At 36.9% G+C, this 26942-nt stretch overlaps 1 protein-coding gene across 1 annotated transcript in view; it reads right to left on the minus strand.

Moving 5' to 3' along the window:
* The window catches only part of ASZ1 (ankyrin repeat, SAM and basic leucine zipper domain containing 1), a 63815-nt gene that overhangs the window by 11462 nt on the left and 25411 nt on the right, over positions 1 to 26942 (minus strand). Inside the window, exons 5-10 of the mRNA XM_002751777.6 lie at positions 11654 to 11765; positions 10635 to 10769; positions 8910 to 9034; positions 7668 to 7743; positions 6702 to 6758; positions 5642 to 5751 (exon numbers count right to left, since the gene is read on the minus strand). Coding sequence (XP_002751823.1) covers positions 5642 to 5751; positions 6702 to 6758; positions 7668 to 7743; positions 8910 to 9034; positions 10635 to 10769; positions 11654 to 11765 — 615 coding nt within the window. The remainder of the gene's footprint in view (positions 1 to 5641; positions 5752 to 6701; positions 6759 to 7667; positions 7744 to 8909; positions 9035 to 10634; positions 10770 to 11653; positions 11766 to 26942) is intronic.

Genomic DNA, 26942 nt, shown 5'->3' on the forward strand with positions numbered 1-26942 from the left:
CTCTGCACAGGCATTATTCCTATTCTTTTTTTTTTTGGATCCATGGGCTATTGAATTTTTTTTTTTTTACTGTACTTTAGGTTCTGGGGTACATGTGCAGATCATGCAGGATTGTTGCATTAAGTACATACATGACAATGTGTTCGCTGCCTCCATCCCCCTGTCACCTACATTTGGCATTTCTCCCCATGTTATCCCTCTCCGACTTCCCCATCCCCCTGCTGTCCCTCCCTTGGCCCACCCAACAGACCCCCGTGAGTGATGCTCCCTTCCCCGTGTCCATGTATTCTCACTGTTCAACACCTGCCTATGAGTGAGAACATGCGGAGTTTGATTTTCTGTTCTTGTGTGAGTTTTCTGAGAATCATGGTCTCCAGATTCATCCATGTCCCTAAAAAGGACACTAACTCATCGTTTTTTATGGCTGCACAGTATTCCATGGTGTATATGTGCCACATTTTCCTTGTCCAGTCTATCATCAATGGGCATTTGGGTTGGTTCCAGGTCTTTGCTATTGTAAACAGTGCCACTATGAACATATGTGTGCATGTGTTTTTATAATACAATGATTTACAGTCCTTTGGATATATACCCAGTAATGGGATTGCTGGGTCAAATGGAATTTCTATTTCTAGGACCTTGAGGAAGTGCCACACTGTCTTCTACAATGGTTGAACTAGTTTACACTCCCACCAACAGTGTAAGAGTGTTCCTATTTCTCCACATCCTCTCCACATTATTCCTATTCTTAGTCCCTTAGTAATCAGTAAATGGTTACTTTTGGACTCATATGAAACCAAAAGAAAGAAAATAAAAGAGTTTCCTAAGCAATAAAAGAACAGAAAGAATGAGTTAAGAGAAGCTTACATAAGCAAGAGATTGGGTAAAATGTAATTAACCTGACCAAGTGTAATGAGAGGTAGAAGGTAGGAAAAAACATTTGATGCACAAATCCTCAAAGATGGGGAGAGAAAGTCACTGTAAAAAAAAATTCATAGGCTGGTTATAAGATGGTGTAGCTAAGTGACATAATTTCAAAATTACCTAGTTGGTGGAAGGAAAGCAATTATTACAGGTTATTTTGGATTATAAAATCTAGGTGAAAATTACTGAAAAGCCAATCATATAATCTAAAAGGCAGGAGAGGCTTTCAGGATTTGTAGTCTATGCTATGGCTAAATTCTTTCCATAAGCAAAAATCTCTACAAGTAAGTATTATGTACAATAATACTGTTATCTTATTTATTCTGAAGATTGTATTTCTATTAATGCAGTCTAACAGTGCTAGCTTTCCATGACTACTCATGTAACACTGTTAAGCTAAACTGAGTTAATAATAAACTTAAAAACTCTTAGTGATCCTTCAGGCCTATTAGGTCCCATCCTATAGTAATATAGTTAATCTTGGGACTTTCCATTATTCATGTTACCCCTATTAATTTTGGGGAGATGTGCTTCAACCTGGCAAAGCCTTTAAAATCTTAATTCTCTATATCTCCTTCTAGCCATCAGTTACATGTAGTTATTGAACCCTTGAAATCATACAGAGTATATTCTCTGATCATCAGGGAATCAAACTGGAAACTGATAAGAGAAAAATCACCAAACATGTGGACGTTAAACACCATACACCATGGGTTATGTAGGTAATCCATGGGTCAAAGAGGAAGTCTCAAAGAAAATAAAAATAAACACAGAAGTGAATGAAAATGGCCATACAACATATCACAATTTGCGGAATGCTACTAGAGCAGTGCTGAGAGGGAAATGTAAAAGACTAAATGTTTACATAAGGAAAAAGAAGTCTAAAAAATGATCTAGGTTTCCGCCTCAAGAATCTAGAAAAAGAGCAAAATAAATTCAAAGTAAGCAGAAGGAAGAAATAGTCAGAAAAACAGCAGAAATCAATGACATTAAAAGCAAAAACAATAAAGTTACTGAAACAAAAGGACAGGTTCTTTGAAAAAAAAATTCATAAACCTCTAGCATGACTAACACAGATAAAAAGAGAAAAGACAGAAATTATCATTATCAAGCATGAAATGGGGTATTACAACAGATCCCACAGCCATTCAAAGAATAGCAGGGAATACTAGGGGCATCTTTTGGCCTTATCACCTAGAAAAAATGAACCAAGTCCTTGAAAAACCATACATTACCAAAACTCAGCTAAAGCAAGACAGGTATAACTGGAATAATCCTATGACCATTAAATAAATCAAATTGTAATTTAAAAGCTTCCCCCACAAAATATCCAGGCCCAGATGGTTTCACTGGAGAAATCCACAAAATGTTTAAAGAAGAATTAATGTCAATTCTACACAATCTCTTACAGAAAATAAAAGGGGAGGGAATACCTCCGAATTCATTTTGTAATTCATGGGATTAATACAGGTATGCAAGTCTGGTTCAATAATTAAAAATCTAACAAAATAATCTACTGTTATCAACAGGCTAAAGAAAAATGTCATATCAGTTGGCATAGAAAAAGCATTTGAAAAATTCAACCATTCATGATAAAAACTTTCAGAAAAATAAGTAGAGTATAACTTCCCCAATCTTCAAATAGAATCTACAAAAAACCTATAGCTAATATCACAGTTAATTAATAGTAAAAAAGTGAATGGTTTTTTCCTGAGATTGAGAATAAGACAAGAATGTCCACTATCTACCACTCTTATCCAACATAATACTGGAAGTCTTACCCACTGCCATGAAGGAAGAAAAAAGGCATACAAATGTGAAAGGCAAAAAATTAACCTCTTTTTTGCAGACTACATGATTATCTACATAGAAAATCTCAATCAATCTACCAAAAACCTAGAATAAGAGTCCAGTAAGGCTGAAATATAGTGACAACACAAAAATCAATTGCACATGGAAACAAAAAGAGAAATTCCACTGACAACTATGCCAAAGAAAATGAAATACTTAGGTGTAAATCTAACAAAATATGCACGAGATCTGTGTGATGAAAATGACGGAATGCTGATAAAAGAAAACAAAAGAAGGTCAGAAATGGTGGCACATGTTTGTAATCCCAGTACTTTGGGAGGCCAACTGGGGAGGATCACTTGAACCTAGGAGTTTGAGACCAACTGCAGCAACAAAATGAGACCCTGTCTCTACAAAATTTTAAAAAAATTAGCCAGGCATGGTGGGGCATGCCAGTGGTCTCACTTACTCAGGAGGCTGAGGCGGGAGGATCACCTGAGCCCAGGAATTCGAGGTTGCAATGAGCCATCATTGTGCCATTGCTCTCCAACCTGGGTGACAGGGCGAGACCTGGCCTCAAAAAATATAGTTAAAAAAAAAAACCAACCTACAACTTTTAGAGATATCTGTGTTTATAAATTAGTAGAATTAACATAGCTAAATGTTAGTTATGCCTAAATTAATCAGTAGGATTTATACAATTACTACCAAAATCTCGGAAAGGTTTTTTGTAGACATAACAAAGCTTTATCTAAAATGTATATGGAAAGAAAAAGGCTCTAGAATAGCCAAGATGATTTTGAAAAAGAACAAAATTAGAGGAATCACTCTTTTTGATATTTAGGCTTACCACACAGAGTTATCAACACATGTGGTACTTGCAGAGGGATAGACACATGAAAAACCCAAAATAGAGAACCCAGATTATACCCACATGAATATGCCCAATTAATTTTTGACAAATAATCAAAAGCAATTCAATGGAGGAGTGCAGCCTTTTCAATAAATAGTGCTAGAACAATCAGCCACCCCTATGCAAAAAAATGAACCTCAGCCTAAACCATGTACCTTTACAAAAATGAACTCAAAATGTATCATGGACTTAAATGTAAAACTATAAAACTTCTAGGAAAAAAGTATAGGAGAAAATCTTCAAGACCTAATTTCTTAAACTGTTCTTTAACTTGAAACTAAAAATACACCAAAAGTGGTATTTTGTAAAGGAAAAATTTGGTAACTTAGATCTCATCAAAATAAAAGTTTTTGCTCTGTGAAAGACCCCATTAAGAGGATGAAAAGAAAAATTATAGAGTGGGAAAATATATTTACAAATTACATATCCAACAAAAGATTTGAATGTAGATAACTCCCAAAACTCAATGTTAAAAAATGATTAATCCAACATAAAATGGGCAAAAGATACTGTTAGACATTTTACCACAAAAAGTACAAAGATGACAAATAAGTAAAAGGCTGTTTGACATCATTAGTCATTAGTAAGTGCAAATAAAAACACAACAAGCTATCACTATATACCTATCAGAAATGCCTAAAAAACAATCATGCTAATACCAAATGCTGATGAGGATGGAAAGCAAACTGGATTACTTTATACCCTGTTGCTGGAAATATAAAATAGTCTTGCCATTCTGGAAAACAGTTGGGCATTTTAAAATATACTAAATATGCTCTAAAAATGTTCTTCAGCATTTATTCCAGAGAAAGAAAATGTATTTTCTAAGAGAATCTTGTAGATGAATGTTCATAGTAGTTTTATTTGGAATAGCTAAAAACTAAAATCTACTCAAATGTTCTTCAATGGATAAATGGTTAAACATACCATAGGATACTACTCAGCAATAAAAAGGCATTAACTATTGTACTGATATATGCAACAACTTTGATGATCCTCAAGAAAATTAGGATGACTGAAAAAAGTTAACCTCAAAAGGAGATATACTATATGATTCTATTTCTACCATATTCATGAAATAACTTCATTAAAAAGATGGAGAACAAATTATTGGTTGCTAGGGGTTGGGATGGGAAGAAGGATAGATGTGGCTATAAAGGGGTAGTATGAGGAAGCCCTGTGTTAAGTACATTGAATATGGAAGTAGTTTCATAAGGCTACAAATGTGATAAAATTACACACACACACACACACACACACACACACACACACACAAATGAGTGCATAACTCACAAGTAAGCTCTATGGGTTGTACCAATGTAAATTTTCTAACTTGATTCTGTCCTACAGTGATAAAAGATACTAATATTGGGCAAAGCTAGGTAAAGAGTGTATGGGACTTCCCTATGTATATGTTTCAAATGCCCCAAGAACCTATATTTCAAAAATTAAAAAAATCATTTATTGCTCTATAATATGTTAATAAAATCAAATATCATTTTTTCAAAATAGATTTGGATTATTAATAACCATTGCTTGACAAGTTTATAATACTGGAAATGAAGCTTACATATTGGTACCATAATTTCTCATACAGTAAGGCTGAAAATAGAACTGAGCTACATGAGAAATGTTTTCTTACTGCCCTAAATGAAAATATTACTACTTTGAATTTTCAATTTAACTTCTAAAATGATTTTTTAGAGTAAAAGATATACTATGAAAAGCATGGGATTGTTTTTGAAGTTCAATTTAGCAAGATGCAATGAAAATATAAAAATATTTCTATGTGAGTTAACAGGAAGACGCATTGTTTTGTTTCTTGGTAAATGGCTTTATAAAAATTAACTTTACAAAGCACATCCAATTTTAGAACATGGTATATATTCCAAAATTTATTACCCTGGGAAAATGACGGTATCAAATAAAATGACTCAGACATTATGAAAATTAAACTATAAAAGAACAGTTGGTTCTTAACACTGTTAATATAAACAAGTAAGTTAATTTTACCTGATTTCCAGCTTTGCCTCTTCAGACAACTCTCCAAACGGTATCTCTTCTACCTCTAGTTCTTTAAGAGCAGCCAGAATTTTCTGTTGGTCTTTACTGGTAAATCCATTCTGAGCAGAAATAGTTTTAGGGTACAGTAAGTTAGTTATACTTGAATAATGTAAAACTCAAAATCAATACAGATGTTTTCTTACTTGATGAATTCACATCTTGAAAAAATAGACATATGTTGGAAAAATAACACATTTCTAAAAAATATATGGCTTTCTTATAACTGTGATTGATGATAGTTACAGCATTAAAATATTTAGATATTATATATAACTATAGTCAATTTTTTGCAATACATAACAATTATGATAGACTCCCACAACAAATTACTGGAACTGAATATGTAATATTTCAAAAAAACACAGTAAAACAAATTTTCTTTCAAAATTTTTTAAAAATATTATCAGTGATAAATGAGAATTAAGACCTATCTTTGTATTATTTTACCTTTAGTGTTAAGCTAAATTTTCTATACTGGATTTAGCTTTGTAGTATGCTTATTGATTTTTAGTGATATTAAAAATTTTAAGTTTCCAATGGGATCATGGAGCCAGATCACTGCGTTTTACATATACTATTTATCAAAATATTTCTAATACATCCTGCAGCTACATGTTATGAGATAATACAAGATGGCAAAATAATAGGTCTCAATAGTTTTGAGAACCGAATGGAAATCTTGGAAGACATGTGTTAATACTCATATACATAAAGGACGATCTCTTATTTCTAAGTGCCCTCTATATTACAAATCTATTCCATGTTTGAAACTGAAGGATCAGTTTTAGCTCAGACATCATAACAATCTAAAAAAAAAAAACAAAACAAAACCCAAACTGTAAGTCTTCACATGTTCTTAAAGTAACTTAATACTAACATACTAACACAAAATTTTAGATATGGTTATCCATAATTATTTTAAACAGAGCATTTTAAACAGAAAAGAAAAGGGTCCACAATTTAAAAAGCATCAAATAATATATTGGGAATTTTTGAAACTGATGCTAACCTTTGTAAATTCATCTTCCCTCATGGTCAAAAGTTGTCTTAAAGTTATATCCCTTTCCTGTATAAAAGGAGAAAAAAAAGGCCACCTTTCCATATAATTAAAATAGTAGAAGGGGAAGTAGTGAAGTATTCATAAGTTAGTTACATGCTTCATTCTCAAGCAAATTCCAACTTTCTAGAGGGGACAGGATATGTAGATATAGAACTATACTACTGAGTAGATAGGTAATGAGTATCATAATAACTATATTCACCAGGATAAACATAGCTAGTTTTTCAGATTCAAATAAAATGATTACCATTCATATTTGTTTACATTAAAAGAAAAGCAGCTCTATAATATTTGACAAAAATGTTTTATTAGTATTTTAAATTTCTGACTGTATCACATTAAACCATCATGTATTTTTTACTCATGATTTCAAAGTAAATAGTGCTTTACTGCAGTATTCCCACTTAGGTGATAACTGTCATGGACTCAAACCCCAGAATGTACACTGAAAGCACAGAGACAGTGGTTGGCATATGATCTGATTTAACTTTCATGACGACCCTACACTAGGTATTATTATCTTTATGAAGAAAATGAGATCTTTAAGTCACATATTTCAATGGTTAAACATTATAGCAAGAATCTGATACCAGGTGTGTTTGGTTTAAAATCATGCTCTTCCTATATTCTACTAAAGATGAGCAAATACAGATTCGTATCTAAGGGCTCAGGCGTATATGAAGGTTAGACAGTGGGTAAGAACTGTCTAATTTCATATTCCAATTTATGTAAATGTCTAGAATAATACATTTTTAAAATGTTTATTACAAATTTAAAATCAGAATGTACTAAAAGTATGGAGAAAAGTAAATTGGCAGTTGTTCATGGACATGTTTATGAATTATTATCTAATGTTATATTAACCAACAAATAAACATATATGCATAACTCACTGTAGGTTATATAAGATCTTACCTTTAATAAATCTGTCATATGTTCAAGTCCAAGACCATGTAAAAATACTTCCAGATCTCCAAATGCTGCATATGAACTATATACATTTATAGCAATGTCAATTTCAGAATAGACTATAAATGCACAAGCAATAAATATATATTTATATTGCAAGAGAATATGAATAAGAATGAATTAATGTAGAATATATTTGCAACCTGCACACCAGACCTATGCTATATCCAAGGAATGAGTGAAGTTTTGTGACTGAAGATATATGAGGAATGTAGCTCATCTTTCCCCAAAATGAAAATACATGCCAGTATGTATTTCTTGTGAAATTTTTGCACATAAAAATCTCCTCAGCTTGGCACAGTGGCATGCACCTATAGTCCCAGCTACTTGGGAGACTGAGGTGGAGGAACTGCTTGAGCCCAGGTGTTTGAGGCAAAAACAAACCCACAAAAAGCAAAAAGCGAAAAACAAACCACCCCTTTATTGTAATAAATAAAATGTAAATAACTTGAAATGGCGTAAGGGGAGAATTATTTTTGGCCATGTACTGAACAGCAGTGTTCCGGGGGAAAAGTATATTTTTAATTTTAGCTTATAAAATTAAAAATGTACTAAAAATAATTAGAAAATAAGGCATAATACTGTTTGAACACGAATATAATTTCAGAACCTTTTAAAAATAAGTTTTATTGTTAATTTTTTTTTTTTTTTTTTTGAGACGGAGTTGTTACCCAGGCTGGAGTGCAATCGCACAATCTCGGCTCACCGCAACCTCCACCTCCACCTCCACCTCCTGGGTTCAGGTAATTCTCCTGCCTCAGCCTCCAGAATAGCTGAGATTACAGGCACGCGCCACCATGCCCAGCTGATTTTCTGTATTTTTTTTTTTTAGCAGAGACGGGGTTTCACCATGTTGATCAGGATGGTCTCGATCTGTTGACCTCGTGATCCACCCGCCTCGGCCTCCCAAAGTGCTGGGATTACAGGCGTGAGCCACCGCGCCCGGCCTATTGTTAATATTTTAATGTACTTAGTTTACATTTAAAGTTTTCATTAGAGTTAGTACATAAAAATGAATAAACATTTTCTAAAATTCTGGAGAATACTAAAAACCCAGACATTTAAAAATGCTCATAAACATTTAAAATATCAGATATTTTAAGTAAGTCACCACATTTACTACAGCAAAATATACACATTTTTTACTTTCTTGTAGGTATTCTGTTGAACTAAAACATGTTATATTACCTAAAAATGTGGTCATTTTCTCTATCAGAATCTGTTGTCAATATTTTACAAATAGTTTCTTCCTTAGTTAGCTGTTGAAGTTTTCCTTCCAATGGATTTAGAGTAAAAGTAAGTAAGTTGAAGATCTGAAAAAACACCATTCAAATATAATTAACATTGTATAATATAACGTACACTTAAAAGAAACCATATGATTACCTCATATCCAGAAAGAAAATTTTAGCAAGTAAGAGGGACAGAAGTTTCACAATTTACTACCCTGATAGCAACTTTAAAAAAATTTGATATATGACAGCTGTACATATTTTTGGGGTACATATATACAATGTGAAACAAATCGGGGTAACTTGGATATCAAGTAAATTCTTCCTTGACCTATAATAATAGTCAGAAAAGAAAAACAGTATATCTAATTAAAAATAGTAAAGATTAAAGGAAGAGAGTAATTAATATTTTTGGTAAGCTATAAAGCAAAACTAAAAATTCCATTTGGAAAAATGACTCAGATTAAATATTAAGGTAGTACTTTAAAAACATTGCTAAATGGAAAGAGAATAATGAGCATGACTAAATGTATACAAATCCTAACTAAATACCTCAAAAAGATATGGTGAAATTTCTTAGTTTTAAAATCTGACTTATTAGGAAGTCAAGGTTATATCATGTAATCAGTCAAAATGCAAGATCAAATCTCATTTCAATACATGATGTATGACTCAAAATAACCTTTGATGTTTATAAACCTCTTATTTCAAGTTTGGTGTCATCTACTCTAAATTTAACAATGTTATGTAATAAATTTAAGTTTTTGAATTTTCAAAGCTTAGAAGAATAATGGTAAATTCCTTTTTCAAGTTCTACAGGTCTTTAGTGATTACCATTTACCTAATAATAATTCTGAAAATATTAAAATAACATTTGGAAAATGACAGGCATGTTTATCAGGTTGCTTGAAAGGTTAGAGGAAGTTACTTTATATGCAGTAAAAGTGGCTTGGTCTGATGATTACATGACGGAATCTTTGGAATTTTATGTGTTTTCAAATTCAGGAATTCAGTGTTACAAACTCTTAAACTAAATAACTTAGTTTTATAATTGTACTATATTTGGTCCTTGCTTAGACATTACAGACTTGTGGCTAAAGCTGTAATCTTCAGACCAAAAGTTCATATTGATAAAGTAACTTAATGTATGGCAAGTATTTATTATTGAGTTTAACATCTGAATGACAGATTATACATCCAGCTATATTATCACTTTATTGTATGCCCTGTCACACATATAAGAGTAAATGCTGCTTAAACAATTTAATTTTTAAGTTGCTTAATATATTAATTAAACTTACAAAAGAATGTTTTAGTTACATGTTCAAACTCTGGCATTTTACTAGCTTTCGCTGGATAACTTTTAAAATTCCAGACCAGTTAAAAAGGTTTAAATAGTATATTACAATTTTACTCCTGGGGCCAGAATAAGATTTTATTACTCTTTTATAGGGCTTTTAAATTAGTGTATTATAAGTGCATCTTGTTTAGTAGAAGATGAATCCTCTAGGAAAATAGTTTTCATTACCTGGCTGGAGGAAATACACATATATAAACAATTTAATTTAATAACTGCCAGATACATTATAATTACACTTGTAAATTCTAACAAAAACTACAAAAGTTCTACAAATTATAATGTGATAAGCCACAAAAAGGTTTAATATATACAGAAGTATACCTCATGATGTTTGTTTCTTTTTGCAATCTCACTGGGCAGCTTCCCATCTTTGGTTTGTAACATTTTATTGGCTCCAAGTTCAAGCAACTTCAAAACTATACTTTTATGACCCTGACGTGCTGCCCACGTTAAAGCCTGTAAGTTGGGGAGAAAAGAAGATTGTTTAAAGAGAAAGAGTGTATATGAGACAGATAGGAAAAGTGTTCAACAGTATTTATGGCACAGTAAAAAAGTGAACACAGTTAATTAATGGAATGATGCAATCTCTTCATTTCACAATATAATGTAAACATATTTCCAAAGCTGTAATTGCAAAGCTGACTGCAAAGTTCATTGATTTTTTTAAAGGCAGTGTTTTATACAATTAACTGATGTTATGGAATAAAATGGTTTATTTGCTAATCACTGAAGGGTTTTCTACAAAAAAGAATTCTTTTCAGAGCCCAAAAGAATTCAGAGCCCAAATTTTGCTGTGAGTTACATTTTTTTTTGTGTGTGTGTCAAGATTAAGGACTAAGAGAGTTAGTTAATTCCTTATTTCTATTTCTTTTTTCTTTCTTTCTTTTTTTGTTTTTTGAGACAGAGTTGCGTTCTTGTTGCCCAGGCTAAAGTGCAGTGGTGCAATCTTGGCTCACTGCAACGTCTGCCTCCCAGCTTCAAGCGATTCTCCTGGCTCGGCCTCCTGAGTAGCTGAGATTACAGGCACGCACCACCATGCCTGGCTAATTTTTTGTATTTTTAGTAGAGATGGGGTTTTACCATGATGGCCAGGCTGGTCTCGAACTCCTGACCTCAGATGATCAACTCGCCTTAGTATCTCAAAGTGCAGGGATTACAGGCATGAGCCAGCACTCCTGGCCTTCTATTTCAACTGTTGCTTTTTTTCAACAAACAGCAATTATATCACAGCCCTTTTGTAATTATTACTTCTTAAAACTCTTTTTTGTAGATTAGTGATAATAATAACACAGTATCAGTGCCTCAGAAACAAAAAGAAACATTGTAAAAATGTTTCTCACAGTGTAACCATTCTCATCCTGGGTATTAACTTCTGCTCCACTAGCAACAAGGAGAGCAACAACCTGGGTGTGACCATCTCGAGCAGCATACATGATTGGGGTCATAAGTCTCCTAAGGAGGAGGAAAAAAATAATAGGTGTTAATGCTGCCATTAATCTGTCATTTTCATTAATTAACCATACACAATACCACCAGTACTGCTTTGAAAACAAAACAAAACAAAACAAAAAACAAATGAAAGCTTTTGCTAAATCAGGTAATTTAAAAATCCAATCTTCCTACAAATAAGTATAAGTGAAAGAGATAACACTTTTAAAGTGCTGAATACTTACACAGCACCCTCTAGTGAAGAAATGTATTAAAACAATCATGAAATAAGCCATGCTTTCTACTACGAAGTTTCACTAATACACGTATTCATCTAGAAAACTACCAGGGTACCCACACTATGCTTATGCTAGGAATATAGTAATAAATGACCCAAATAAGGTCTCTGGCCTCAAAGGATTTGCTAAAACAAATGCTTATTACATTTTATTTAGAGGATTGCTGAAACAAAAATGTAAATTAAAAAAACTTTATTCCTTAATATATTATGATTCTACTTTAGACTGAAGGAATCTTATTCTAACTTGGAGACTTACTATATAAAATCAGAAAAGAGATAAGTCCAATAGATTAACCAGTTTAATACTCTCTTAAGAGTACTTTCTGGGAGAGGATAGTGGTTTCTCTGTAGTTTATCATTTCCCAAAATTAGAGATTGAATCCTTCTACTCCTGAAAGTTAGTCAGCTTCTGGGCCTATTCCAAGGAGACCCCATTTTATCTGCTCTACTTGGGCTGAACGTTAACATCACAGTCTGTTTTAAAGGAGGTCTGACATTCTGAGCCCAATTTTTGTGAGTTGCTGAAATATATTTGATTTATACACAAATCACTTTTGAAAAGAAAAATAAATAATTTCAGAGTTCTATGTTTTGATCATACCAAGAAAGTTTGTTTATATTGGTTATTCACATTACATATACTACCTACAAATAGACTATTTCTCTGTAAGGTTGTTAGTATAAGGGACACCCTGAATCTGATAACTTCACACCAATGTCCTTATTAGCACAAAGCTATTCATATATATCTGTTTCTTTCTACTTCGTGGTTTATTATAATTTGAATGTTTTATATGAAATTATACGCTAAGGCAGTTGTACAACATTGCCTCCTCTATTTTGAGTATCTCTTACATAGTGGCTTCATTAGACAGACAATCTTTATGAGGTAAAGATTGAATTTCCTAGATAAGCAAACACAAAAAAAATAGGCAACTGGCCACATGTAGTAGCTCATGCTTGTAATCTTAGTACTCGGGAGGCTGAAGAGGGTGGACTGCTTGAGTCCAAGAGTTCCAAGACCAGCCTGGGCTACAGATGAAACCCTGTCTCTACTTAGAATACATCAACAACAACGAAAATTAGCTGGGTGTTGTCATGCACACTTATGATCCCAGCTACTCCGGAGGTGGGAGAATCACCTGAGCCTGGGAGGTCAATACTTCAGTGAGCCAAGATCATGCCACTTCACTCCAGCCTGGGCAACCAGAGTGAAACCCTGTCTCAAAAACAACAACAACAACAAAACACAAAAAAACCCCACATACATACACACATGCGACAACAACAAATTATTTGAATTAACTAACCGTTCAAATTCAAATTCTTCATTATGTCTAAATCCGAACTCTTGATGTGTCATCTCCACTGCACTTACCCCTATAATAACCCAAATCTGCTCCTCTCAGTCTTCCCTATTTCATGAAGGCACCATTAACCACATTATTCAGGCTTAAGACTAGGCATAATTCATGACTCTTCTTTATCATTCCAAGTACAAGTCATCAGCAGGTCCTATTAGCCCTACCTTCATAATCTGCTTCTGATCACTTCTCATCACCTCATTAGCTACTGCAGTGGTCCAAGCCAACATCATCTTATTCTGACTTATATTATTGCCATACCCTCATAACTGCTCTCCAGGCTTCCATTCTTGGTCACTTAACAGTTTATTCTCTTGGAAAATGCCAAGTTCTCCCTCCCCTTTGCAGGAACTGTGAAAGAACTGAGGAAACTCAGACCTTCATCTTGCTAACTCCTTATTCTTGTTCAGATCCTTATTATGAGAAAACCAATAACATTTACAAACCTATAGCCAGACTAAGAAAAAAACAGAGAAGAAACAATTTACCAGTATCAGTAAAAAGAGAAGTAACCTTAGTACAGAATATCCAGATTCTAGAAGTATGAGGAAGTATTATAAACAGATTTATGCCAATAAGTTAGACAACTTAGATGAAATGAATAAATTTCTCAAAATACACAAACTATCACAGCTCACTCAAAAAGAAAGAAACTGAATAGCCCTAGACTTATTTTTAGAAAATCTTAATTAGTAATTATGAATTAAATTAAATTTTCCACAAAGAAAGCAACAAGTCAGATGGCTTCACTGGTGAATTCTACCAAACAGTTAATGAAAAAAAAAAAAAAAAAAAAAAAACACCAATTCTAAATAAACTCATCAGTAAACTGAAAAGGAGAAGATGTTTCTCAAATCATTCTATGAAGCACAAATTACTCTTCTACCAAAAGCAGAGAGTGCCATTATAAGGAGAGACAACTACAAACCAACAATCTTCACTGAAAATAAAAATGTTCTAAACAATTTTTAACAGATCAAAAAATATACAAAACATCAATACATCATGACTAAGGGCTGTTATTCTGGGAATGCAAGGCTGGTTTGATATTTGAAACATAAATCAATATAATGTACCATATTAGCAAACTAAAAATGAAAAAAAGATTATCTCAATAAATGCAGAATGAGTATTTTACAAAATCCAACATTTATTTCTAATAAAAAGAAATCCCCATCTCTCCAACCCCTAGTAACAAAGGATCAGAGGCTACAAGCCTCCCCATTCCACTAACACTCAGGTGGAAAGGGAAAGTGCCATGGATTGGCCATGGGCCAAGCACGGGCTATCCCCTTGTCTGCATAGGGCACTGGTCCACTCTGGCCTCTGGTTGGCCACAGGCCAACTCACCTCAGCTTTTAATTGGCCACAGGCCAAATTCTTCATCTACATAGTGGGTAGCCAATAGGGACCTCAAAAGAGGTACATAAATCCCAGAAAACCTTGTAAGCAGGGCCCCTGAACCACTGACTCAGGCCCAATTCCACCCTGTGGAGTGTTTTCCACTTCAATATTCCCCACTTTTGCTGTTTTGTTCTTTTGTTACTTTGTGCTTTTTGTTCAACTCTTTGTTCAACACACCAAGAAACTGGATGTCTCACGCTCAAGGCCTGCATTCCCACAACACTATCACAATTTAAATATACATATAACTTTGTCTCAGCAACTCCACTTTAGGAATGTGTTCTATAAAAAAAAAAATCTATCCAAGTTGCCAAAGATATTCACTGCAGTATTTTTTTGTGAAAGTAAAAAATTGGAAACAATTCAAGTGTTCTTTAATGAAATACTGGATTAAGAGATCACATCCATACAGTGGAATACTGCGTAGTCATTGTAAAGAGAGACGTATATCTATATATACTGGCAAGTATAGTGTCAATGAAACATTGTTAAGTTGCTCTTGTAATAATCTTTTAACTGTATTTCTTGATTCCTATTCATCGTCAATCTGCTGTCAGAATAATCTTTACACAATATTAATATGTTCATTTTTTCTTATTCAGCAGCTTTCCTGATAAAATTCATGAAACTTGGCTCACTGCAACCTCTGCCTCCCAAACTTGAGCGATTCTCCTGCTTTAGCCTCCCAAGTAGCTGGGATTACAGGCGCATACCACCACACTCAGTTGATTTTTTGTATTTTTAGTAGAAATGGGGTTTTACCACGTTAGCCAGGCTGGTCTCAAACTCCTGACCTCAGGTGATCCACCCGCCTTGGTCTCCCAAAGTGCTGGGATTACAGGCATGAGCTTGCCATTGCACTCCAGCTTGGGCAACAAGAGCAAAAACTCCATCACAAAAAAAAAAAAAAAAAGAAAGAAAGAAAAGAAAAAATTCATATCTCTCAGTAGAATTACACAGGTTATTATCTAGCTACTGTCAAAGTTGGTCAATTCTGAATACTTTCTACTCTAATATTTCATGCTCTGGTTACAATATTTCTAGTTACAGTATTTACAACTGCCCAAATGAAACAGTCTTTTTCATGCTTCTCCACTTGGACATACACCTCTCTCTAAACTGAATATTCATTTTTACGATCTTCGGTTAGCTAACTCCTACTCATTTTTCAAAACAAATGAGGCTGGGTGCAGTGGCTAACACCTGTAATACCAGCATTTGTGGAGGTCAAAGCAGGAGGATGGTTTGAGCCCAGGAGTTTGAGACCAGACTGGGCAACATAGTGAGACTCTGTCTTTATAAAAAAATTAAAAAATCAGCCAGGCATGGTGGTATGCACCTGTAGTCCCAACTACTTAGGAGGTTGAGGCAGGAGAATGGCTTGACCCAAGGTTGAAGCTGCAGTGAGCCAGGATGACACCACTGCACTCCAGCCTGGGTGACAGAGCAAGACTGTCTCAAAACAAAAACTACAAAACAAAACAAAAGGCCCCAAAAACCTGAGAAATGAACCTCTAGGAAGGTTTCACTTGTAATCTGCATCTCATTTAAGTTTTCCCAGTTTCTGTTCCTAGAGACACTTTCTACTACCTCTAATCTTCCTGTGTTTTAAATGCCTAGAGCCTTGGAATCTCTTCTGTACTATCAAATTCTTGAGACAAGGACTGGGTCTTTCATCTTCTGTCTCCTAGTGTTTAGCATGTATTAACTGTGTAACGAAATAAATTTTAAAAACTAATGACATTAAGTGATTTTTTTTTCTTCATCTACCAGGCTTCCTGAACAGGCAAACCTATAGAGTTATAAAGTAGATTAGTGGTTGCTAAGGGGTGGGTGGGAGCTGGGAGGTTTGGGTGGGAATCAATGACTGCCAATGCATACTAAGTTCCTTTTGAAAATGATAAAACTGTTCAAAAGTTAGATTATGGTGATGGTCGCAGAATACCATAAATATGCTTAAACCATTGAACGGTACACTTTAAGCTTTACAATACGTAATTGTATTTCAATAGAACTTTTAAAAATAGTTAAAAAGAATAAAGTTTATGTATATTTTGTAACCATAATTAAAATTTATTTCTGGATGTTACAGAAGCTTCTGTTAGTGTTAATTTCTGTTTTTTTTTTTTGTTTGTTTGTTTGTTTGTTTGAATAAAATTTCCACTAGAGGGCATTCAAAGCAAAGCAGAAAGCAAAGCTCAGTCTGACCAAAAATAATATATTTTCACAACGATGTATTTGTCATTATCTGTACTGAGGGTAAAATGGTTGGTCTTCATGTCATATTTTTATATACAGTCCAGTATTTTCTGCTTAAAACACTCAGTTTATACTTAAGAGATTAATGAAACAACTATGATAAAGGACATTTTGACCACGATAAAATGCTAGGAATTGGATATCCATTTCCAGCTATCAGAAAAGTTTTCTTAGATCAAATCTCCCACTGAAAAAGACTGTAAAAGCTGATAAAATACAAATATGCTTGGAGACACAGTAGAAAAACCAAGTCTGCCAAAACAGGAGAAGTCAAGCTCCTGGAGAGAAAAGCAACATTTGTTGAATTGAGTCTTATATCCTCTTCCACTTTTTTCCTTTAGACATCTACCAATTCCTGGGTAGCATTAGCAGAAAGCAGTACCTTTAGGCCTTCTTATGGGGATGGGGAACTCCAACACTAAAAGTGGAGTTCAGGTCTACCAAGGCACTGAGAACTTCAAGAATCAAGAATCCGGAAAAAAGAGAATAACAAAGGTGACCCTGCAGAGAAGTGATCTTCTGTTGGACTTCTGCCTTCAAAGTATTTTCAGGGGCTGAAGAACAACCAAGCTGAAACTAGATGCTAAGAGGGCTTTCAGCATTCCCATAAACAGCTGAGGAAATAAAAACTGGTTTCATGATCCTCAAAGGGAGTTTGAGGAAGCCTGATAGATGAGAGATCCCCAAGTTTGAACTGGGACTGTGGAAAATACAAGAAATAAACTGATCCTGAAATCCAGCCTTGAACCATCTTAATCCTTGATTAAATTGAGGTGATCTACCCTTATTCTAACTATCAGTCAGAAGAACATTACATATTTTCTGGAAGCAAACAGACCTGTACCAAAGTTTTATATACTATCCAGCATTCAACTAAAAGTTACCAAGAATTCTAGGAGACAGAGCTAAGTGACAAACAAACTAACAAACAAACAAACAAACAAAAAACAGACCTACAGACGTTATTAAAAACATGCTTTAGAGTAAGTGTGATTACTGTTGAAGAAAAATAGAAGGAAAAATTAATTGAAGACCTAAACTTTAGAGAAAAAAGAAGCAATCAGAAATTGTAGAACTAAGAAACAAGATTGATAAAATAAAAAACTTAATAGATGAGTTTAATAGTATATTAGTTACAGAAGAGAATTAATGGCCTGGAAGATAGACCAAAAGAAAATACCCAGTATGAAATATGAAGATGATTAAGAGAGAAATAGCATTAAGAAAAAAATGGGTATAGGTATAATGGTCTAAATATCAATTGTAGAGGAGAGAGAAAATGAAGAAAAAGCAGTATCTTTTTTTTTTTTTTTTTTTGAGATGGAGTTCTGTCACCAGGCTGGAGTGCAGTGGGGAGATCTTGGCTCACTGCAACCTCCACCTCTGGGGTTGAAAAGATTCTCCTTGCCTCGGCCTCCTGAGTAGCTGAGACTACAGGCATGTGCCACCATGCCCAGCTAATTTTTTAATTTTTAGTAGAGACAGGGTTTCACCATGTTGGCCAGGATGTCTTGATCTCTTGACCTTGTGATCCACCAGCCTCCGCCTCCCAAAGTGCTTGGATTACAGGTTTGACTCATCTACCTGGCCAAAAAGCAGTATCTTAAGACATACTGCCTGAAAAATTTCCCAAACTAATGAAATACCTCAAACAACAGATTTAAGAATTCCTGTGAACTATAAGTGGGACAAAAACAAAACCCCACTATATCTAGGGATGTTCACAGCAAAGCTGATTAAAAAAAAAAAGACCAACAGAAAATCTTAAAAACAACCAGAGGATAAAATCTAATACCTTCAAAGAATGGACAATAAGAGTAGCAGCTAACTGGCCGGGTGAGGTGGCTCAAGCCTGTAATCCCAGCACTTTGGGAGGCCGAGGTGGGTGGATCACGAGGTCAAGAGATCAAGACCATCCTGGTCAACATGGTGAAACCCCGTTTCTACTAAAAATACAAAAAATTAGCTGGGCATGGTGGCGTGGGCCTGTAGTCCCAGCTACCTGGGAGGCTGAGGCAGAACTGCCTGAACCCAGGAGGCGGAGGTTGCGGTGAGCCGAGATTGCGCCATTGCACTCCAGCCTGGGTAACAAGAGCGAAACTCTGTCTCAAAAAAAAAAAAAGAGTAGCAGCTGACTTTTGTTGTGCTAGACCCCTACTGACTTCAATACGGATGGCACTGTGTTTAAGAGGTCAAAGGAGAGACCTAGAACCAACAAATGAGACATAGAGTTTGAGAACTTATATACAGGGCACTCCAGGAATGACAGGCTGGACAGGAAAACTGATACCGTACGTAAAAAAACAATTATGTTACATAGCATTTTTTTTTTTTGAGACCTAGACTCTTGTTGCCCAGGCTAGAGTGCAACAGTACAATCTTGACTCACTGCAACCTCCGCCTTCCAGGTTCAAGCGATTTTCCTGCCTCAGCCTCCCAAGTAGCTGGGATTACAGGCGCACGCCACCATGCCCTCTAATTTTGTATTTTTAGTAGAGATGGGGTTTCTCCATGTTGGTCAGGCTGGTCTCAAACTCCCGACCTCAGGTGATCCGCCTGCCTCAACCTTCTAAAGTGCTGGGACTACAGGCATGAGCCACCATGCCTAGCCTTACATAGCATTTTTACTTTGTAATTTCTACCTAGCAACCTTCACCTAGCAATCTCCACTTAACCCAAAACAAAGGGTCTCTAATCCCCTGTACAGCCTGTATTCCAAAGAATGGGCCAGGGGTTCAGATGACCCTCATGGATAAGGTGTGAATCTTTGGGTTGGCCACTCCTGGACTCCTTAGCTTGGAAGCCCGAACATGCATTCTTCTTAGACCATTCAGCCACTCTTAAGGTATGCTTGAGTTATTGCTGTCAAGTGCATCTGCCATACATTCCACCTCAGCATATTCCTGAATGACCCTCACATTTTAATAATTTTTGTGTGTGTGTGATTTTTGGGGGCCAGGTAGGTGGAGAAGCAGTATGTGCAGCCAAATGTTGTGGCAGCAATACAACTGTAACAAAAGAGAATATAACAAACTATAACAAAAGAGAATAACAAACATAATAGAAATCATACTGTATTGAAGGTTTTTCTAGGCACTTTGGAGTTGATTAAACCAGGCTCAGTAGCCTCCACCAAGACTGTCCTTCAGTTGTCAAACAGGAAGGGCTGAGTACCAAATGGAACTCTGTGCTTAAGGAGCTATTAGTTGATGTGCTCCTCTTGTTTGGAGCCTAATGTTGCAGGTATGTCTGCTATTTGGCCACATCTGTGTCTGGGAGTTCCCAGAATTTGGTTTCTGGAAGGTATCCTTTACCAACCTGCTATGGGATACCGGGTGCATATCAGCACTGGGAGCCCCTTTGTCATGTTGTCCACTTGTTGTAAGGGATGATATATTTAGCTTCAGCCCCCTTTGATGGCTGGGACTAGGACCTTAATGGCACACCCCTCAGGGTAACTGGCTATGTCCAATTCACAAGGTTGTCCCTGTACTAGAGTTCCCAGGATTTATATTTGTTTCATTATGACTTTAGTTTGTTTAAAGGCCTCATCTTCCTCTGTGGACCAGCTCCAGTGGGCACCCATGTTGACTAAGTGGTATAGGGGCCTGAGGAGTTGGGCCAAGTCGGGAATAAAAGGACACAAATACCATATAAGGCTTAAGAAGGTCTGCAATTGCTTTGGTGTGGTAGGACTGAGTAGGACTACACCTTATCTATAAAGGCAGAAAGAACAACTTTAGTCTTACCCAACAGGATGACACAAGCCTGGACCCTTAACTGTCTGTGCTGCCCATACGCTGTTTGCCATGTGAGATGGAAAGGTGGGGACTAGCAACCTCTATTACTAATCCAAAGGTGGGGCTGCAGTTTGTAAGCTGGAAAAAGACTTAGTTAGCACGATATCATCATTTAATGGAAAACATGTTACCCTCTCCAGGGTAGTCCAACGATTGAGGTTTGTGGTCACTATCATCATTTAATGGAAAACATGTTACCCTCTCCAGGGTAGTCCAGCGATTGAGGTTTGTGGTCACTAGACCCTGACAGATAGTGGGGCTATGTAAATATCCTTGGGGCAAGATGGGAAAGGTCCATTGTTCTCCTTTCTAGGTTAATGCAAATTGGTCTTGACTTTGGGGCAATGGAGATGCTGAAGGTGGCTTTGGCTAAATTGGTAAGAAAATTTTACATGCCAAGCATCTGTCCTATTTTCATCAGATGGGAAGTGATATTTTAATTTTTGGTTCCCATATCCTGTCAGGCTTCTGCACAGGCCATATGGTGTTACTGTATGGGCTGTGTACTACTGACCTTATAATGTCTACCTGGGCTAATTCCTTAACAGTTGCTGTGATTTTATCATGCCCCTAACCCCCACCCACAAGTAGTATTGCTTCAGTAATAGTAATTGCTATAGGGCTGACAACTGTACTGGCTGTACTGGTATCCATTTTGTGTTCCCCTGAATATGTTTTACCATCCTAACTCCCAGTTGGAAATTTTCAGCAGTTGTTTGGAGGGTCAAGCCTGACAAGATACCCATTCCCACGATGTATTTTGGGATAGGAGCTGTATGTACTAAATAGGGTCTTTGTGACAGTCTCCCAACTTGTAATACTAGTTCAACCTTTATACCTCACCCCCCCCACCATATTACTATCTATTGCTGCTATAGGCCCTTGGAACCAATAGGTGTTACTTATATGAGTGCAACTGGCTGCAGTATCCATGATAGCGGGGTCCCACACCCCTGGGCAGCAGACTGGCACTAGTCTGTGGCCTGTTAGGAACTGAGCCACAGAGCAGGAGGTGAGTGGCAAGCGAGCAAGCATCACCACCTGAGCTCCACCTCCTGTCAGATCAGTGGTGACATTAGATTCTCATAGGAGTACAAACCCTTCTGTGAACTGCACGTAAGATATCTATGTTGCATGCTCCTGGTGAGAATCTAACTCCTGACGATCTGAGGTGGAACAGTTTCATCCCAAAACATCCCCCACCCCCAGTCTGTGGAAAAACTGTCTTCCACAAAACTGGTCCCTGGTGCCAAAAAGGTGAGGGACCACTCTGCACTAGAGCAAGCACAGTCTGTTTATTTTTAGGTGACCTATATATAGTTTTACATGAGGCCTCTGGTCCCTGGCCATCATTGTTTTTATTGGGATTCTGAGGCCTTGGCCTTTATCTTAGGCTAAAGGGGTTGGTGCCTGCCATCTCTCTGTGGGAGGGGTGGTGGGCTGAGCCTGAGGCTTCTTAGTGAAGTGCTATTCTGGCTTGAGTTTCTATTGCATTGCAGTCTAACCAAAACAGCATTAGGCTTTTTACCTATTTTTTTTTTTCAGGAGGTATCCCTGCTATTAGCGGGTTGCCTACACTCTGACTAGCCTCTTGACTGTCTCCTTTTTTTGTGGCTCCCTTGTCTTTCATCTAGCAGTGCATACCTCTTGCTTATGCAGTTTTTCTGTTTCCCTTAAGTCAGTGGTCACTTGGGCTGCCAAGGATACTGGCTGCCATATTAGGGTGCTTAAGATGGAAAACCAGTATGCTATGCCACTAGTTAGGTGTCAACTGCAGAATTCTCTTTTATTCTGGCATAACCAATTCATTGTTGGAACCATGAATATTTTTAGCATAAATATTAATATCACATTTCATCTCCAATTCCCAGAGGACATCCTGCAACTTTTTCATAGTCTGCCTTCACATGTCATAAGAGATGTGAAAATATCCCCCTCATTTGGCCTTGAAGCCTACAACCACTCAGCTAAGAAGGGGGTGGCCTGATCCCCATTATTGGTGCCATAGAAGTGTTGCCTCAGGACCAGGTGGTTTTTGACGGATGTCATTTTATTCATCTCAAATCTTTTAAAGAGTATAGTATTCTCTGCCCTCATGTCCCATGGACAGAGAAACCACCCCATGACTGACTCTCTCCTCTTCTGTTTGAACCTATTTCCCAGTTCCACAGTGGTATAATCCCACATTGTGGTATGCTGTCCTTTTCCAGGAAGGGCAAGTCTTGCAGGGCTTCCTCTTGTGGGGTCCTTTTACCTTGGTGGTGGCCGATGTACATGCAGAGAGAATAGGAACCTCTATGGACTCACCCCAGTCCTCTTCCTCCTTCCCACTAGAGCTCTCCAAGAGGTCCCAAGACTTAGTGTTCCAGGATGATTTACTCATGACAGCCCTAACTTGTTGGCTTGGCAGTTGATGACTCTTCAAATGAGTTACCTGGCAAGCCAGAGTGTCCATTCTGTTATTCTGTTCCCACAGGCAGGAGTTCAGATGCCCTTCTTAGATAAGAAGTGAATCTCTAGGTTGAATATTCCCAGGTTCCTTAGCTCATAACTCCAAACACATATTCTCCTTAGACCACAGGGTCATTATCACGGTATGCTTAAGTTAATGCTGTCAGGTGTGCCGGCCACGCAAGTTTTCAGTAGAAATAAGAGACAACAAAATGATAGCTTTAAAGTACCAAAAGAAAGGAATGCTAACCTAGAATTCTATACCCAGTGAAAATAACTTTCAAAAATGAAAACCAAAAGAAAAATACATTCAAAATAAAAATGCTTTCAAACAAAAACACAGTCACCAGCAGATGTTTTAAAGAAACATTTTCAGAAGAAAACCGATCCCTGATTAAAACATGAAAATAGAGGATGGAATGAAGAAAGCCAGAAAGGATGAGTATGTGGGTAAATCCAAATAAAAGCAGGTAATAATAACATTATTGATAGCAATACTAAAATGGTAATAAATTGTGAGGTTTAAAATATAGATAGATTTCTATAATCCCAGCACTTTGGAAGGTCAAGGCAGGAGGATCACCTGAGGTCGGGAGTTTAAGACCAGCCTGACCAACATGGAGAAACCCCATCTCTACTAAAAATACAAAATTAGCTGGGCATGGTGGTGCATGCCTGTAATCCCAGCTACTTGGGAGGCTGGGGCAGGAGAATCGCTTGAACCTGGGAGGCAGAGGTTGCAGTGAGCCAAGATTGCACCATTGCACTCCAGCCTGGGCAGTAAGAGTGAAACTCCAACTCAAAAAAAAAAAAAAAAAAGAGAGAGAGAGATAGATTTAAAATATAGGACAACAGCAGCACAAATGCAGGGGTGGAATGGGCACAAATGAGGTTAAAATATTCTAATACTCTTGTATTGTCCAGGAATTGTTAAAAGTACTAATTTAAAGTAGACTCTAATAAGTAAAGAATGTATGTTATAATCTCTAGGGTAGCCACTCGAGGAATAATAAAAGAATGAGTAACTAAAGCAAGACATAAAATGGAATAAAAAATATTTGATTAATCAGAACTAGAAAAAAAAGAGCAATGACCAATGAAATACCAATCAGTGTGCATACTAAAGGCAGGTAGACTAAATACTTCAATGAAAAGAAAACTATTGTCAATCAATCTGGATTAAAAAAGGAAAACTATACATTGCTTACTTTAAATAAAAGCATAGAAAGGCTCAAAGCAAAAAGATGGAAAAACACTGTATAAATGTGAAAGGAAGCTGATATAGCTATACCAATATTAGATTAAATATATTACACTAAGTAAGAATTACTATATACCAAGGGTCATACTTCATAAAAGCAAAAGATCAATGCAATGGGGATATGGTAGGCTTAAAAGATTGACCAAAATGCAAATCTCCGTAACTGATAGAACACGGAAATAAAAATGTCAGTACAGTAGTCCCTGCCTTATCCATAGGGGATACACTCCAAGACCTCCACTAGATGCCTGAGGCCACATATAGCAGTGAATCCTTTAAATACTATGTTGTTTTCCTATAAGTATGTGTCTACGAAAAAATTTAATTTGCAAATCAGGAACAGCAAGAGACAACAGGAAAAACAGAATAAAACAACTGCAATAATATACTCTAATATAAGTTATATAAATGCTATCTTTCTCTCAAAATATCTAATTGTACTATATTCACCCTTTTTCTTCTTGTGATGATATGTAATGATAAAATGCCTATGTGATGAGATGAAGCAGGGTGAATGACAGGCATTGTGATGTGGTGTTAAGCTACTTTGACCTTCTGATCATACATCAGAAGGAGGATCATCTGCTTCTGGTGATCCTGCATTATCAAGCCATGACAATGTCAATGGTTGGATGTCAGGAGAAGATAATGTAGATGACCAATGGGCAGGTAGTGTGTATAGAGTCTTTGTCCAGATATGTCCAGATATGCTGGACAAGGGATAATTTACCTCCCAGGTGGGAAGGAGAGGGATGGTGTGAGACTTCACCATGCTACTCTGTCAGTACTTTTTATATTCACCAACTCACAAGTTCTCTACAAATCCTACAGTTTAGGGGTTTTTGTGAAAGGATGATTAAATCATTGGCCATTGGTAATTAGCTCAATCGCCAGCCTCTCTCCTCTCTCCATGGAGGTCAGGGGGTAGTGTTAAAAATTTCAACCTTTTAATCATGCCTTGGTCTTTTTGCCTCTCCCCCCACAACTGGAAATCTCATTAGTATGAGATGTCAAAAGACACTTATCACTAGGGAGATTCCAAGGGTTTCAGAAGTCCTAGTGTCAGGAACCAGAGATTAAGACCAAATATTTTAACCAAACATGCTCTATATTCACCCCTATCATTCAAGAAATTACAAGGCATTAAGGAGCTGTGTCAAGAACCAGGGGTAAAGATGAAATATATATTTATTATATCACAGTATCACAGTAGACCATTATACCAAACGATTGCCAAATCACATTTTTTTATAGTGCAAAAATTGACAATAGGTAGTGTGTATAGAATCTAGGGGCTCTAAAGAACATCTCAACAAGTTTTAAAGACCTGAAATCAGGTAGAATATGTTCTTTCACCACAGTGAAATTAAGCTAGATATTAGTAATGAAAAGCAAACTAGGAGAATAAACAAACTAATATTTTCAAACATTAGAACATTCCCTAGGAATAAAAAGAAATGACCTACTCATACACAAAATATAGGCTATCAAAAACCTGCTGAGCAAAAGAATTTAGACTTTAAGAAGTACAATACTGAAATTAGTATATTGAGAAAAGAGGAGGGATCAAAGATGGCGCGGTAAGAACAACCCAGGATTGCAGCTCTCAGTGAACATGCAGACGGTGAGTCAAAGGTGCATTTCCAGATGGATCTTTGTTGCCCACAGAACGGGGAAATTCCCAGGTGTAGGGGAGACATGGCATGCCAGTGCAGCTCTTTTGGCTGGTGCGGCCGCTCTGGCTGGCGCCACAGCGCAGCGGCACTCCCCAACACTCTGCACGAAACACACTGGTCTGGGTGCCCTGTTAATCCAGCAATCTGAGACTTGGGAGGGCAGATTAGCATATCCATCTGATTAAACGGGACTTGGACAGTGAGCCAGACCAGGAGATCCCTGGAAAAGCGGCGTTTGAGCCAGCATAGTGGGTCGCGGCACGGGAAATCACACAGATCCCGGTGCCCTAACAGCAGGCGACAGAAACGCCTGGGAGAGAGTCAACCATTCAACTTAAAAAAAAAAAAAGAGGTGCTCTGAGGCAGGGAGCCAGGTGAGCAGGCTTGGTGGGTTTCACCCCCACGGGGACAAACAAAACAGCGATTCTAAATGCTCCGGGTGGAGAGTTTCACTGTGGGCACAGCTGAACCCAGGATGGTGCAGCTCGGTGGGGGAGGGGCATCCGCCATTACCGAGCCATCGGCCCCTACTGAGGTACACTCCCATTGCTGACGCAGCCTGCCATTGCCAAGGCAACCCGCCCAAACAGAGAGACTCTGCCACAGGGCGGAGCCCGTGGCAGTAGGCAGAGACCGCCGCAGCAGGGCAGAGCCCGCAGCAGCAGACCCCACACCAGCAGGGCGG

Source organism: Callithrix jacchus, chromosome 11, assembly GCF_049354715.1.
Source record: "Callithrix jacchus isolate 240 chromosome 11, calJac240_pri, whole genome shotgun sequence".
Taxonomy (NCBI): domain Eukaryota; kingdom Metazoa; phylum Chordata; class Mammalia; order Primates; family Cebidae; genus Callithrix; species Callithrix jacchus.